At 41.1% G+C, this 12,778-nt stretch overlaps 1 protein-coding gene across 1 annotated transcript in view; it reads right to left on the bottom strand.

Moving 5' to 3' along the window:
* Nucleotides 1–2,356: 2,356 nt before the first annotated feature.
* Nucleotides 2,357–12,778, bottom strand: part of LOC126456698 (organic cation transporter protein-like) — an 87,261-nt gene continuing 76,839 nt past the window's right edge. The window contains exons 9-11 of the mRNA XM_050092436.1: nucleotides 6,372–6,562; nucleotides 2,833–2,963; nucleotides 2,357–2,756 (exon numbers count right to left, since the gene is read on the bottom strand). Of these exons, the coding sequence (XP_049948393.1) occupies nucleotides 2,660–2,756; nucleotides 2,833–2,963; nucleotides 6,372–6,562 (419 nt within the window). The 3' untranslated portion in view covers nucleotides 2,357–2,659. The remainder of the gene's footprint in view (nucleotides 2,757–2,832; nucleotides 2,964–6,371; nucleotides 6,563–12,778) is intronic.

The raw sequence follows: 12,778 nt of genomic DNA on the forward strand, positions 1-12,778 counted from the left end.
AAAAGAGGCAGAAAATTAGCTCTAACACGGAAATAAAGCGTTTTCGAACCCGTGTCCATATAATACTTTTTATTCCTCTATGTTTGAAAAATGTTGCCTCATAGCTTAGCCGTACCTCTTTGTTATGACCTGCGTTATAGACAGGGGGTGGCTGGGTCCTTCCGAAGCATCCAAAGTATTACCCAACACTTCGGACTAATAAGTCAGCTGTGTGTCGATATTGATGCCGGTGCTTCACGTAAGGTGTACTCGCTCATCGTTCGAGTTGCGGAACGCACCGGTAACTGGTTATCGACGAATCGGATTAGCAGTTACAGCTTAACGCTTGCCGACCGCAGCACAAGTGATGACCTGCGTTGCACATTGTGTGTCAAGAACCGTTTTTGGAAGTTGGCCTACGAGTAAGGGTGTGGTTCGTCGGTCTGTCACCTCACTGCATGAAAGATACAGCGTGTCGGGTGAATGATGCGCAGCCTGTGCTTAGTAATGAGAACAGATTATACCTAGGAGAGCGGAAACTATTGGAGTGCATTTGACAGTGGCGTACAGGACCAACTTCGGCCATAGCCTACAATGATCTCGAGTGTTTGTTGGAACACACAACAGTGTTTGAGAATCATCCAGCCCAAAGTCTTGCCATCTGAACAACGTGAGGGAGATGTGCTCTTTCAGTACGGTAACGCCAATATACAAACATCTCGAATTGCTCAATGTACCATACAAGATGTTGGTCATCTGACTTACCATCACGATCATCGACCTGTTGTCCATTGAGCACGTATGGGATATGATAGCATATAGTCCCATCTTCTCTGTCTTACCTGCAATACACCTTGAGCGCTCGTAACAACATGTGAAGCTGGCGCAGAACATTATCTCCTACGTTTCCGTGAAGTTCGTTATGTACGACAGTAGGACCACAGTATAGCTGCAGAGATAGGCAGTTGTGTCATACATTCTAATCGTATGATCCTACGACTATTATAGAGATAGACTGTTCGCCGTATGTTCTGTCTCTAGTCGTATGAACCTGTGACTTATCAGATGTGTGCAACTCGGATGTGTAAAACTGTCATGTCACACCATTCATTTTGCTACTTATTTTTAATTTACTGCTGTCGTACATCATTCCTGTAAGGTTTTTATCAACGACAGACTGTTCTTATCTAGTGTTTCTTCCGAAAGGAGGAAAAGTTGTTTGACTAGTGACATTCCACTGTTTGTTTCTCGCTTTTCTATTTTTAGAGCAAATACGAGGGTTGGAACTTTAATAGTGGGAACTATTTATTTACAGCTTGTACAAAATAGATACGTGTTTCAAAGTTTTGCTAACCTTCAAAGTAGTCACCAGCATTGTGAATAACCCATTGCCAGCAATGTGGAAATCATAGGATACACTTAGCTGTGCCAGTTGTGTTGGCAGTTCGAGCGACGCGGTCTATTGCCCAACGAATTTGTAGCTGTTCTGAAGCGAATGCCATGAAGTGTTTCTTTTAGTTCATAAATCGAGTTGAACTTACGAGGGCTTAAAGTCAGGGGAGTGCAGTAGGTGGTATAGCACTTAGCAGCCCCATCAGTCAAACAAATCAGTAACAGCTTGCACTGTACGTGCTTGAGCATTGTCCTGCAAAATGATGGTCAGGTCCTGCAGAAAGTGTCATCACCTCTGTCTCTATGCTGTTCATTTTTGGAACACAACCTACGACTATCATTTTGCAGGACAATGTCAAGCACGTACAGTGCAAGCTGTTACCGATTGGTTTGACTGATGGGGCTGCTAAGAGCTATACCACCTACTGCACTCCCTGACTTAAGCCCTCGTGAGTTCATCTCGATTTCTAAACCGAATGAAATACTTCACGGCATCCGCTTCTGAACAGCTACAAATTCGTCGGGCAATAGACCGCGCCGCTCGAACTGTCAACCGAACTGACACTGCTAAGAGTATCCTACGACTTCCACATCGCTGGCAATGGGTTATACACAATGCTGATGACCACTTTGAAGGTCAGTAAAACTTTGAAACATCTATCTATTTTGTACGAGCTGTAAATAAATAGTTGCCACTATTAAAGTTCCAACCCTCGTAATTCATCGGTCGCATTGTTACATTACCCTTCAGTAGTTGATAAACACATCTTCATAAGACTGTCATAGATTCATAAAACAGACAGTTTGTATCGAGATCCATAATGTGCATATAAAAATTGTAATCTAAAACAATAGCACGTATGGAATGTATGTCCTCGCTTTAAAAGCCAGCACGCATCATTTGTTGAGGAAAACGCTACAAACGTAATAGGAGGCTGAAAACTTGTAGTTTCTGTAGCCATTTATAGATTTTCCTTTTTGTATTTCTGTTCCGTAAACTCTTAACGAGAGAAAGATCATAAATATATCACAGTCGCATGTTTCCTATTTACTAACTCGATTCATTTATCTTATCACTAACAACCTCATTGTAAACAGGTTGTTAAACTATAATCATTTTTCTTTCCACAACATTTGTCCACTAGAAGAATGCGAGTGCATTCGTTGGCTTTGTCTCATCTGTCTACACGTGACGCTTAAGCAGTACTTCGGCCGTTAAGCTGCTACCGTGAATTGCTTTTTCTCAGTAATACACCTCACTGCAAAACTTTTCCAATACCGTAAGGCTTTAAGTAGACATTCGTCTCCTATATGTACCATAACTTCCTTCTTCCACCTTTTCGCCTCTGTTATCTCTCTTCTTTCCATTTTCAGCTCTTTGTGACCTGTAACAAGGATTGTAATACTGTCCTTACTGCGATTTTTCTTATACAATGAATACTGTGACCAGAATATACGTACTTATCTTCCACACTTCCCGTTCCAGCATCATCACTGGCGCCTGAACATGCAGTTAATATCAAGGCAAAGAGTCCTCCCAGAACAGTGAAGGCTCCAAAAACCGTTAAAGGCACTGCTTTCCCAAAAACGGCCTGAAAAAAATTTAATATCAAAACACTTGAACTATACACAAGCAAACATAGTTCAGAATGGTATGTTAATGTTTAGCTGTAGCCTTATTCTGTGATGTGAAGGATTTTTTTTTTAATTTTAATTTATACTGATTAAAACTGAATGTCATTCTCATAATACTTATGTATATGAAAACGGCAGCAGGGTGCAGATTCGTGACAAGATGTCATAAAACACATCCCTCAACCTGCACAAGGATAATTTTACATTCCTGTCTCATATAAACATTAACAGGGGTGACTATTATATCACACTTTCAGCGAACGTTATTATTGATCCATTAGAAACAGAGATGGCGGATGAGAGCGGGTGAAGAGATTACGCAGGTGTGAAGGTGTTCAGTCTGGGCCAGTAGCGTGGTCACTGAGTTATTTGTTTGTTGCTTATTTAGGCCGACCAGATTAGCACCTTAAGGATCTATCTTATATCTGACCAGGCACAACACATACAAATGATATCACTAAAACGTTCACTATAAAATAATAATAGACACTAACAATAATAATAGTAAAGGGTCTTAGGAATGATATAGATTATTTTAGAAGATTTGAAGCCATGTTTAGGATTATCAGAAGCGGAAGGTATGAAGAAAAGAGGAGAAAATTGGCAGCGATAATGGCAGTTAGGAAAGAACAGAATTAAAATAATTCTGCAAACGTGAGAGGGAAAGTTATGGGCGAGTTTGGGGGGGGGGGGGGGGGAGGGGGGGGGGGGAATTGAAGAGAGTGAGCTGCCAGTATACGCGATATATGACTGTTGTCATAGAAAATGTGCCATTAGCTATCTTTTGAAGCTCACAATTTCTTAGATACTTTAGGAAGATTGTTCCAAAGTCGGGTTCCTGATTCAGAAAATGATTTAGAGAACATGGCAGAGTTACGTGATGTTTAGAAGAAGCCAACCGACAATTTACTACCCACTGAACTGGAGTGTACTAAGTCGTTTTAGCAAACTGTTACGCTACTTTTAGTCCGAACACGCTTAGTTACTAAATCCTTCACCACTGGAATAAAATAAAGATAAATAAAGGAAAATTAATTTATGCTGCCTATCAAAAGGGCTCCAGCATCCAGTTCCTAATAAATCAATCAATAGCCTTTGGCTAAGTTAATCATTTTACTCGAACGCATTAAACGTGGTATTACTTATCCGCTAGAAACTATTAAAACACCGAATTTTACGAGGGAGACTGGTGTGAACAAACGACATAATTAGTAGTATAAGAAGTTTAACAAAGCCCTTCAATTATGAAAGCTCTACGTTCATAAAAAAGCCATAGGGGCAACGGAAAGAGACAAAACTGCAGAAATTACGTGTGCTACCAACACCTTATAACAAGTGACAACATTTCTTAAACGGTGATACATGAGGTAACTTTGACTTCCCTGGGAGCGAAAGATTTTATTCCGAGCGTCGTGCTTTCAAACGCTATATTACAGCAAATAGAATACTGCAGAAGCTTGGAAATGGGTTCTGCAAATTTGCAAATGTTGGCTCTCAATTGCTAAAATTGTCTACTCAGCATTACAAGTACACATATTTTATGGTTTCTGCTTTTTCTTGCGAAAGTACATAAAGCCCGTATCCTGAAGAGAAACAGCCCTTGAGAATTAAAAGAGTGACATACACTACTGACCATTAAAATTGCTACACCAAGACGAAATGCAGATGATAAACGGGTATTCATTGGACAAATATATTATACTAGAACTGACATGTGATTACATTTTCACGCAATTTGGGTCCATAGATCGTGAGAAATCAGTACCCAGAGCAACCACCTCTGGTCGTAATAAGGGCCTTGATACGCCTGGGCATCGAGTCAAACGGAGCTTGCATGGCGTGTATAGGTACAGCTGCCCATGCAGCTTCAACACGATACCACAGTTCATCAAGAGTAGAGACTGGCGTATTGTGACGAGCCAGTTGCTCGGCCACCATTGACCAGACGTTTTCAATCGGTGAGAGATCTGGTGAATGTGCTGGCCAGGGCAGCAGTCGAACATTTTCTGTATCCAGAAGGGGGCCCGTACAGACGTGCAACATGCGGCCGTTCATTATCCTGCTGAAATGTAGGGTTTCGCAGGGATCGAATGAAGGGTTGTAACACATGTCAAATGTAACGTCCACTCTTCAAAGTGCCGTCAATCCGAACAAGAGGTGACCGAGACGTGTAACCAATGGCACCCCATACCATCACGCGGGGTGATACGCCAGTATGGCGATGACGAATACACGCTTCCAATGTGCGTTCAAGGCGATGTCGCCAAACACGGATGCGACAATCATGATGCTGAAAACAGAACCTGGATTCATCTGAAAAAATGACGTTTTGCCATTCGTGCACCCAGGTCCATCGTTGAGTATACCATCGCCGGCGCTCCTGTCTGTAATGCAGCGTCAAGGTTAACTGCAGCAATGGTCTCCGAGCTGATAGTCCATGCTGCTGCAAACGTCGTCGAACTGTTCGTGCAGATGGTTGTTGTCTTGCAAACGTCCCCATCTGTTGACTCGGGGATCGAGACGTGGCTGCACGATCCGTTACAGCCATGCGGATAAAATGCCTGTCATCTCGACTGCTAGTGATACGAGGCCGTTGGGATCCAACACGGCGTTCCGTATTACCCTCATGAACCCACCGATTCCATACTCTGCTAACAGTCATTGGATCTCGACCAACGCGAGCAGCAATGTCGCGATACGATGAACCGCAATCGCGATAGGCTACAATCCGACCTTTATCAAAGTCGGAAACGTAATGGTACGCATTTCTCCTCCTTAGACGAGACATCACAACAACGTTTCACCAGGCAACGCCGGTCAGCTGCTGGTTGTGTATGAGAAATCGGTTGGAAACTTTCCTCATGTCAGCAAGTTGTAGGTGTCGCCACCGGCGCCAACCTTGTGTGAAAGCTCTGAAAAGCTAATCATTTGCATATCACAGCATCTTCTTCCTGTCGGTTAAATTTCGCGTCTGTAGCATGTCATCTTCGTGGTGTAGCAATTTTAATGGCCAGTAGTGTATATGCCACTCTCTGTAGAATATTTTGCTGAAGTTTTGTTTAAAACATAAATTTTTAAACTTGCTTAGTCTTATTGGAGGACCATGAATAATATTATATCGAAACAAAAGGAACTTACCAGGAAACGTTTATATGAGAACATTTTGTATTGTTCAACCCTACATTATAATTGCATTTACTTCAGTAAATCATTTTCTAAACGTGAGTGGCTTATTTGAGAGATCAATGTCACAGTCGTTTTTATATCTGTGACACCGCTAAACACAAACATTTTGCTTTTCGGTCGGCGGAAGTTAACTCACAAAACACTAGAGTTGTTATTGTTCTTAGTATGAGTAATGTTACCAGATTTCCAATGAAGGGAGCAAACAGAAGAACACACCGGCCGAGCGTTACGCAACAGAACACCCCAAGCACTTTGTGGCTTTCAGCAAAAACACTTCCAGTTGCAAAAGTCACAACTGTGAGGCAGGTTGCTATAGCCACACGTCCAAACATTGCAACCATTAATAGCACGTAGTACAGGTCTCCCGTGTCTGCAACAAAATTTCAGATGTTTTCAAAATCATTAAATTTACATAACTGCGTAGACAAAGTAGCCGAGCTTTATCTCACAAAATGGTAAATAATCTATATTAATAACCGTAAGGAGTGAAAGCTTGTAAAATGAGGTAAAGTGTGTATTACTGATAAGAGTGATATCAATGCAAATATATCTACATCTGTGTGTACACACACATGGTTTATAAAAACAAGTGTCCGAAACTTTACGGATTTATTTTTGACATCAGAATATTTCAAAAAGTTCATGTGAACATGGGTTCGAAAATCCTTCGTTAAGGAGGTATGAAAGAAATTCCCTACAGTAACTACTGGTTGTGTAATTTACCTCAAATGTGCATTTTTACTCCCTTCCTTGATTATAGTTGGTCATGGTATGTGTTTTGTTTTGTATGACTGTCGTTCTGTTTTAGAGCTAACATCAATCACAACGATGTAGTCAGTGTGTGAAACGATGGCTACGCAATACATGTAGTGCCTAGCAGGTGGAAACGCAAACGCAGCACCTCAATTTAGTGCTGAACGTTACGTACCTTATTCATTAACGAGGCTGGCTTCACACGTGATGGGATCTTCAAACCCCTCATTTAGTGCGATAAGAACCCAAGCAAAGAGATTCAGTCTCAACGTGTTGGGTGAATCACTCATGATCATCTCCATTGGCTCCTTGTTCATTCCGCAACATCTTACTGGACAAAAGTATGTGCAGTTTCTCAGACATTTACTTGATGCTGAGTGTCTAGATGTCACCCAACGAATGTGGTTTATGCACGATGGCGTTCCACCTCATTTGTAGGGTTAGTTCGCCAGTATCTCGATAGCCAGTTTCCGGACGGGTGGAATGGACTAAAAGGTCCCATTGTACGGCCTGCCCTATCGGTCGATTTGATCCCAATTGACTTTTTCCTCTGGAGATATTCAAAGTACTTGTTGTATTCAACTCCTGTATCCACTTTCGATGTTCTGAGGAAGCATATCGTAAAGAGATCTGAGCAAATGCGGAACACACCAGGAGATTTCCAAGACGCAAGGCAAAGTATGCTTGAAGGAATGCGTCGAAGCAGGAGGTGATCACTTCGAGCAGTCCCAGTATATGTAAACGTGTTTGGTAAATGCATAATTGTTGTGCCTTGAATAATTATTCCTTTCATACCTTTTCGGATCCATCTTCACATGAACTTTTTGTAAGGTTTTGATGTCAAGGATAAACCCTGAAGTTTCTGACCCACGTTTTTATGCCCCCTGTATAACCACATCTACAATGTACAAGGCGAGTCGCCTACGACGTAACAGCCCTTTTATTTCGTGAACGATTCCAGATATTGAAACGAAGTTTTCGGCAAATGATAGTACACTAAGGGGCGTGTGCTTTGGTATGTGATAACCTTAATTACAGATATTTTCAGAAAGAACTTCCTGACACTTAAATTTATACTCGATGTTAACAAATTTCTCTTCTTTAGAAACGCTTTCCTTGTCATTGCCAGTCAACATTTTATATTCTCCCTACTTCGGCCATCGTCAGTTATTTTGCTTCCCAAACAGCAAGACTCATTTACTACTTTATGTCTCATTTCCTAATCTAATTCCCTCAGCATCACCTGATTTAATTCAACTACATTCCATATCCTTGGTTTGCTTTTGTTGATGTTCATTTTATATGCTCCTTTCAAGATACTGCCTATTACGTTCAACAGCTCTTCCAAGTTCTCTGCTGTCTCTGACAGTATTACAATATCATCGGCAAACCACAAAGTTTTTTTTTCACCCTGGACTTTAATCCTTGCTCCAAATTTTTCTTTTGTTTCCTTTAATGATTTGTCAATATACGGGTTGAATAACATCATAGATAGGCTACAACCCAGTCTCACTCCCTCCTCAGCCGGTGCTTCTCTTTCATGCCCCTCAACTCTTATCAATGCCATCTGATTTAGATACAAATTGTAAATAGCTTTTCGCTCCCTGTATTTTACCCCTGCCACCTTTAGAATGTGAAAGAGAGTATTCCAGCCACCATTGTCAAAAGTTTTCTCTAAATCTACAAACGTAAGTTTGCCTTTCCTTAACCTATCTTCTACGAGAAGTCGTAGGGTAAGTATTGCCTCGCGTGTTCCTACATTTCTCCAGAATCCAAACTGATCTTCCCCGAAGGCCCGCTTCTACCAGTTTTTCCATTCTTCTGTAAACAATTCGTGCTAGTATTTTGCAACCGCGACTTATTGGACTGATAGTTCGGTAATTTTCACACCTTTCAGCACCTGCTTCCTTTGGAATTGGGATTACTACATTCTTCTTGAAGTCTGAGGTTATTTTGCCTGTCTCACACACCTTGCTCACCAGATGGAAGAGTTTTGTCAGGGCTGGCTCTTCCAAAAGCTATCAGTAGCTCTAATGGAATATTGTCTACTCCCGGGGCCTTCTTTGTACTTAAGTCTTTCAGTGCTTTGTCAAATTCTTCACGCAGTATTATATCTCCCTTCTCATTTTCCTCTACGTCCTCTTCCATTTCCATAATATTGCCTTCAAGTACATCTCCCTTGTATAGACCCTTTACATATTCCTTCCACCTTTCTGATTTCCCTTCGTTGCTTAGGGCTGGTTTTCCCATCTGAGATCTTGATATTCACACAGGTGGTTCTCTTTTCCCCAAAGGTCTCTTTAATTTTCCTGTAGGCAGTATCTATCTTCCCCCTAGTGATATATGCTTCTGTATCCTTACATTTATCCTCTAGCGATTGCTGCTTAGCCTTTTTGTACTTCCTGTCGATCTCATTTTTTAGACGTTTTTATTATTTTCGTGTGCTTCAATTTTTGCATTTTTGTATTTAATTGATTAAATTCGAATTCTCTTGTGTTTCCCAAGGATTTATACTAGTCGTCGTCTTTTTACCTACTTGATCCTCTACTGCCTTCACTATTTCATCTCACAAAGCTACCCATCCTTCTTCTAATGTATTCCTTTCCCCTGTTCTTATGAATTGTTCCTTACTTCTTCCTCTGAAACCTTTTACAACTTCTGTTTCTTTCTGTTTATCCAGGTCCCATCTCCTTAAACTCCTTCCTTTTTCAGTTTCCTCAGTTTTAATCTGCAGTTTTTAACCAGTAAATTGAGGTCAGAGTCCACATCTACCCCTGGAAATGTCTTACAATTTAAAATCAGGTTCCTAAATCTCTGTTTAACCCTTATAGAATCAATCTAAAACTTTCCGGTGTTTCCAGGTCTCTTCCACGTATACAGCCTTCTCTCATGATTCTTAAAGCAAGTGTTACCTATGATTAAATTATGCTCTGTGTAAAATTCTACCAGGTGGCAGCCTCTTTCGTTCCATATATACCTACTACTTTTCCTTCTTTCCATACTGTCGAATTCCAATCCCCCATTTCCATTCCCCACGACTATTAAATTTTTGGCTCGCTTAGCTATCTGAATAATTTCTTTTATCTCATCATACATTTCCTCAATCTCCTCCTCATCTGTGGAGCTAGTTGGCATATCAACTTGTACCACTGTGGTGGGTGTGAGCTTTGTGTCATCTTGGCTACAGTAATGCCTACAATTGCTACAATAGCTTATCTGATTTCCTATTTTTTACTCATTATTAAATGTGCTCCTGCGTTATCTCTATTTGAATTTGTATTTATAACCGTGTATTCACTCGGCCAGAAGTCCTGTTCCTCCTGCCACCGTACTTCACATAATTAAAAATTTTCTTCCGGTGTGAAATTATTATCATTGCTGTTAAAGTGCGCACAACCTATAGCAACATTAAAAATTTCAGCGTGTTAATTCTTCCAGTGCAGCCTTGTGACAGGAAGCAACATACACCAACAGAACAATTTGGTTCAACTGCACACCTCTGGGTTCCCTTGATTCATTATCATGCACTCTGACAACTGAAATCACCCTTAGGCATCCTCCAATATCTAGTTCTTCTTTTCAGGTCAAGTGGCTGTGTGGAGAATAAATCGTGTCTTCCAGGTATGGGTCTTCTTTCCAGCACAGGTGCTTGTGTGTGAGAAATGCAGGTGTGTTCCTGTTGCAGTTCTACTCAGCTCAGAATGGCATGCTTCACTTGTGACTCAGTTATAGAGCATCCAAAATTAGCCCATAAAGGCAAGACCCAGGCCACGGGACCTTCTTCCCCTAATCCTGCTGCACCACCAGCTGATGGCTGCTACAAGCAACCCAGCACGACGAAAGTAGACTGGAACTTCCTCGCCTGCGCACTTTGTGAGTGGACGCTGATGACCAGGACAGGGACAGGGGCAGGGATGGACGTGAAGCTCTTTGCACAGGCAGATGCTGCGTGACCCAACACTCACATACTGCTCCAGAGCTCACGCAAAAATTGTTTATAAATATATAACAACAAAGCACAGAATACGAAATTGTTTATGGTGGAGCAACAGAGCTCAGAAATGTCACCGATTTCCATTATTGAATTTTGAAGTACAGCATTTTTAAGTAGCACTCCAATATAGTAGTAGATATAAAAACGCCAATTCAACCAGTTTAACTTTGGACAAGTGACCTTTCCGTCTTCGATTTTAAGCTGGAAAGATGGGTTATCTCGAACATAGTAGCAGATATAAGACGCCAATTCAAATTGCTACCAATTCAGACAACTTGGATTTTCACATAAAAAATTTCCAACTATGTACCCTATTTTCGCCATCTTGAATTTTAAGTACCACAAATGAACAAGATCCATTATCTTGGTTTTTTCCCCACAAGGAATATGACAACACTAGGAAATGGAAGAGGATGTAGATGAAGATAAAATGGGAGATATGATACCGCGTGAAAAGTTTGACAGAGCACTGAAAGACCTAAGTCGAAACAAGGCCCCGGGAGTAGACAACATTCCATTAGAACTACTGACGGCCCTGGGAGAGCCAGTCCTGACAAAACTCTACCATCTGGTGAGCAAGATGTATGAAACAGGCGAAATACCCTCAGACTTCAAGAAGAATATAATAATTCCAATCCCAAGTAGGTGTTGACAGATGTGAAAATTACCGAACTGTCAGTTTAATAAGCCGCAGCTGCAAAATACTAACACGAATTCTTTACAGACGAATGCAAAAACTGGTAGAAGCCGACCTCGGGGAAGATCAATTTGGATTCCGTAGAAATGTTGGAACACGTGAGGCAGTACTGACCCAACGACTTATCTTAGAAGAAAGATTAAGGAAAGGCAAACCTACGTTTCTAGCATTTGTAGACTTAGAGAAAGCTTTTGACAATGTTGACTGGAATACTCTCTTTCAAATTCTAAAGGTGGCAGGGGTAAAATACGGGGAGCAAAAGGCTATTCACAATTTGTACAGAAACCAGATGGCAGTTACAAGAGTCGAGGGACATGAAAGGGAAGCAGTGGTTGGGAGGGGACTGAGACAGTGTTGTAGCCTCTCCCCGATACTATTCAATCTGTATATTGAGCAAGCAGTAAAGGAAACAAAAGAAAAAATCGGAATAGGAATTAAAATCCACGGAGAAGAAATAAAAACTTTGAGATTCGCCGATGACATTGTAATTCTGTCAGAGACAGCAAAGGACTTGGAAGAGCAGTTGAACGGAATGGACAGTGTCTTGAAAGGAGGATATAAGATGAACATCAACAAAAGCAAAATGTGGATAATGGAATGTAGTCGAATTAAGTCGGGTGATGCTGAGGGAATTAGATTGGGAAATGAGACACTTAAAGTAGTAAAGGAGTTTTGCTATTTGGGGAGCAAAATAACTGATGATGGTCGGAGTAGAGAGGATATAAAATGTAGACTGGCAATGGCAAGGAAAGCGTTTCTGAAGAAGAGAAATTTGTTAACATCAAGTATAGATTTAAGTGTCAGGAAGTCGTTTCTGAAAGTATGTGTATGGAGTGTAGCCATGTATGGAAGTGAAACATGGACGATAAATAGTTTGGACAAGAAGAGAATAGAAGCTTTCGAAATGTGGTGCTACAGAAGAATGCTGAAGATTAGATGGGTAGATCACTTAACTAATGATGAAGTATGGAATAGAATTGGGGAGAAGAGGAGTATGTGGCACAACTTGACAAAAAGAAGGGACCGGTTAGTAGGACATGTTCTGAGGCATCAAGGGATCACAAATTTAGCATTGGAGGGCAGCATGGAGGGTAAAAATCGTAGAGGGAGACCAAGAGATGAATACACTAAGCAGATTCAGA

This window comes from Schistocerca serialis, chromosome 2 (assembly GCF_023864345.2).
Source record: "Schistocerca serialis cubense isolate TAMUIC-IGC-003099 chromosome 2, iqSchSeri2.2, whole genome shotgun sequence".
Classification (NCBI taxonomy): domain Eukaryota; kingdom Metazoa; phylum Arthropoda; class Insecta; order Orthoptera; family Acrididae; genus Schistocerca; species Schistocerca serialis.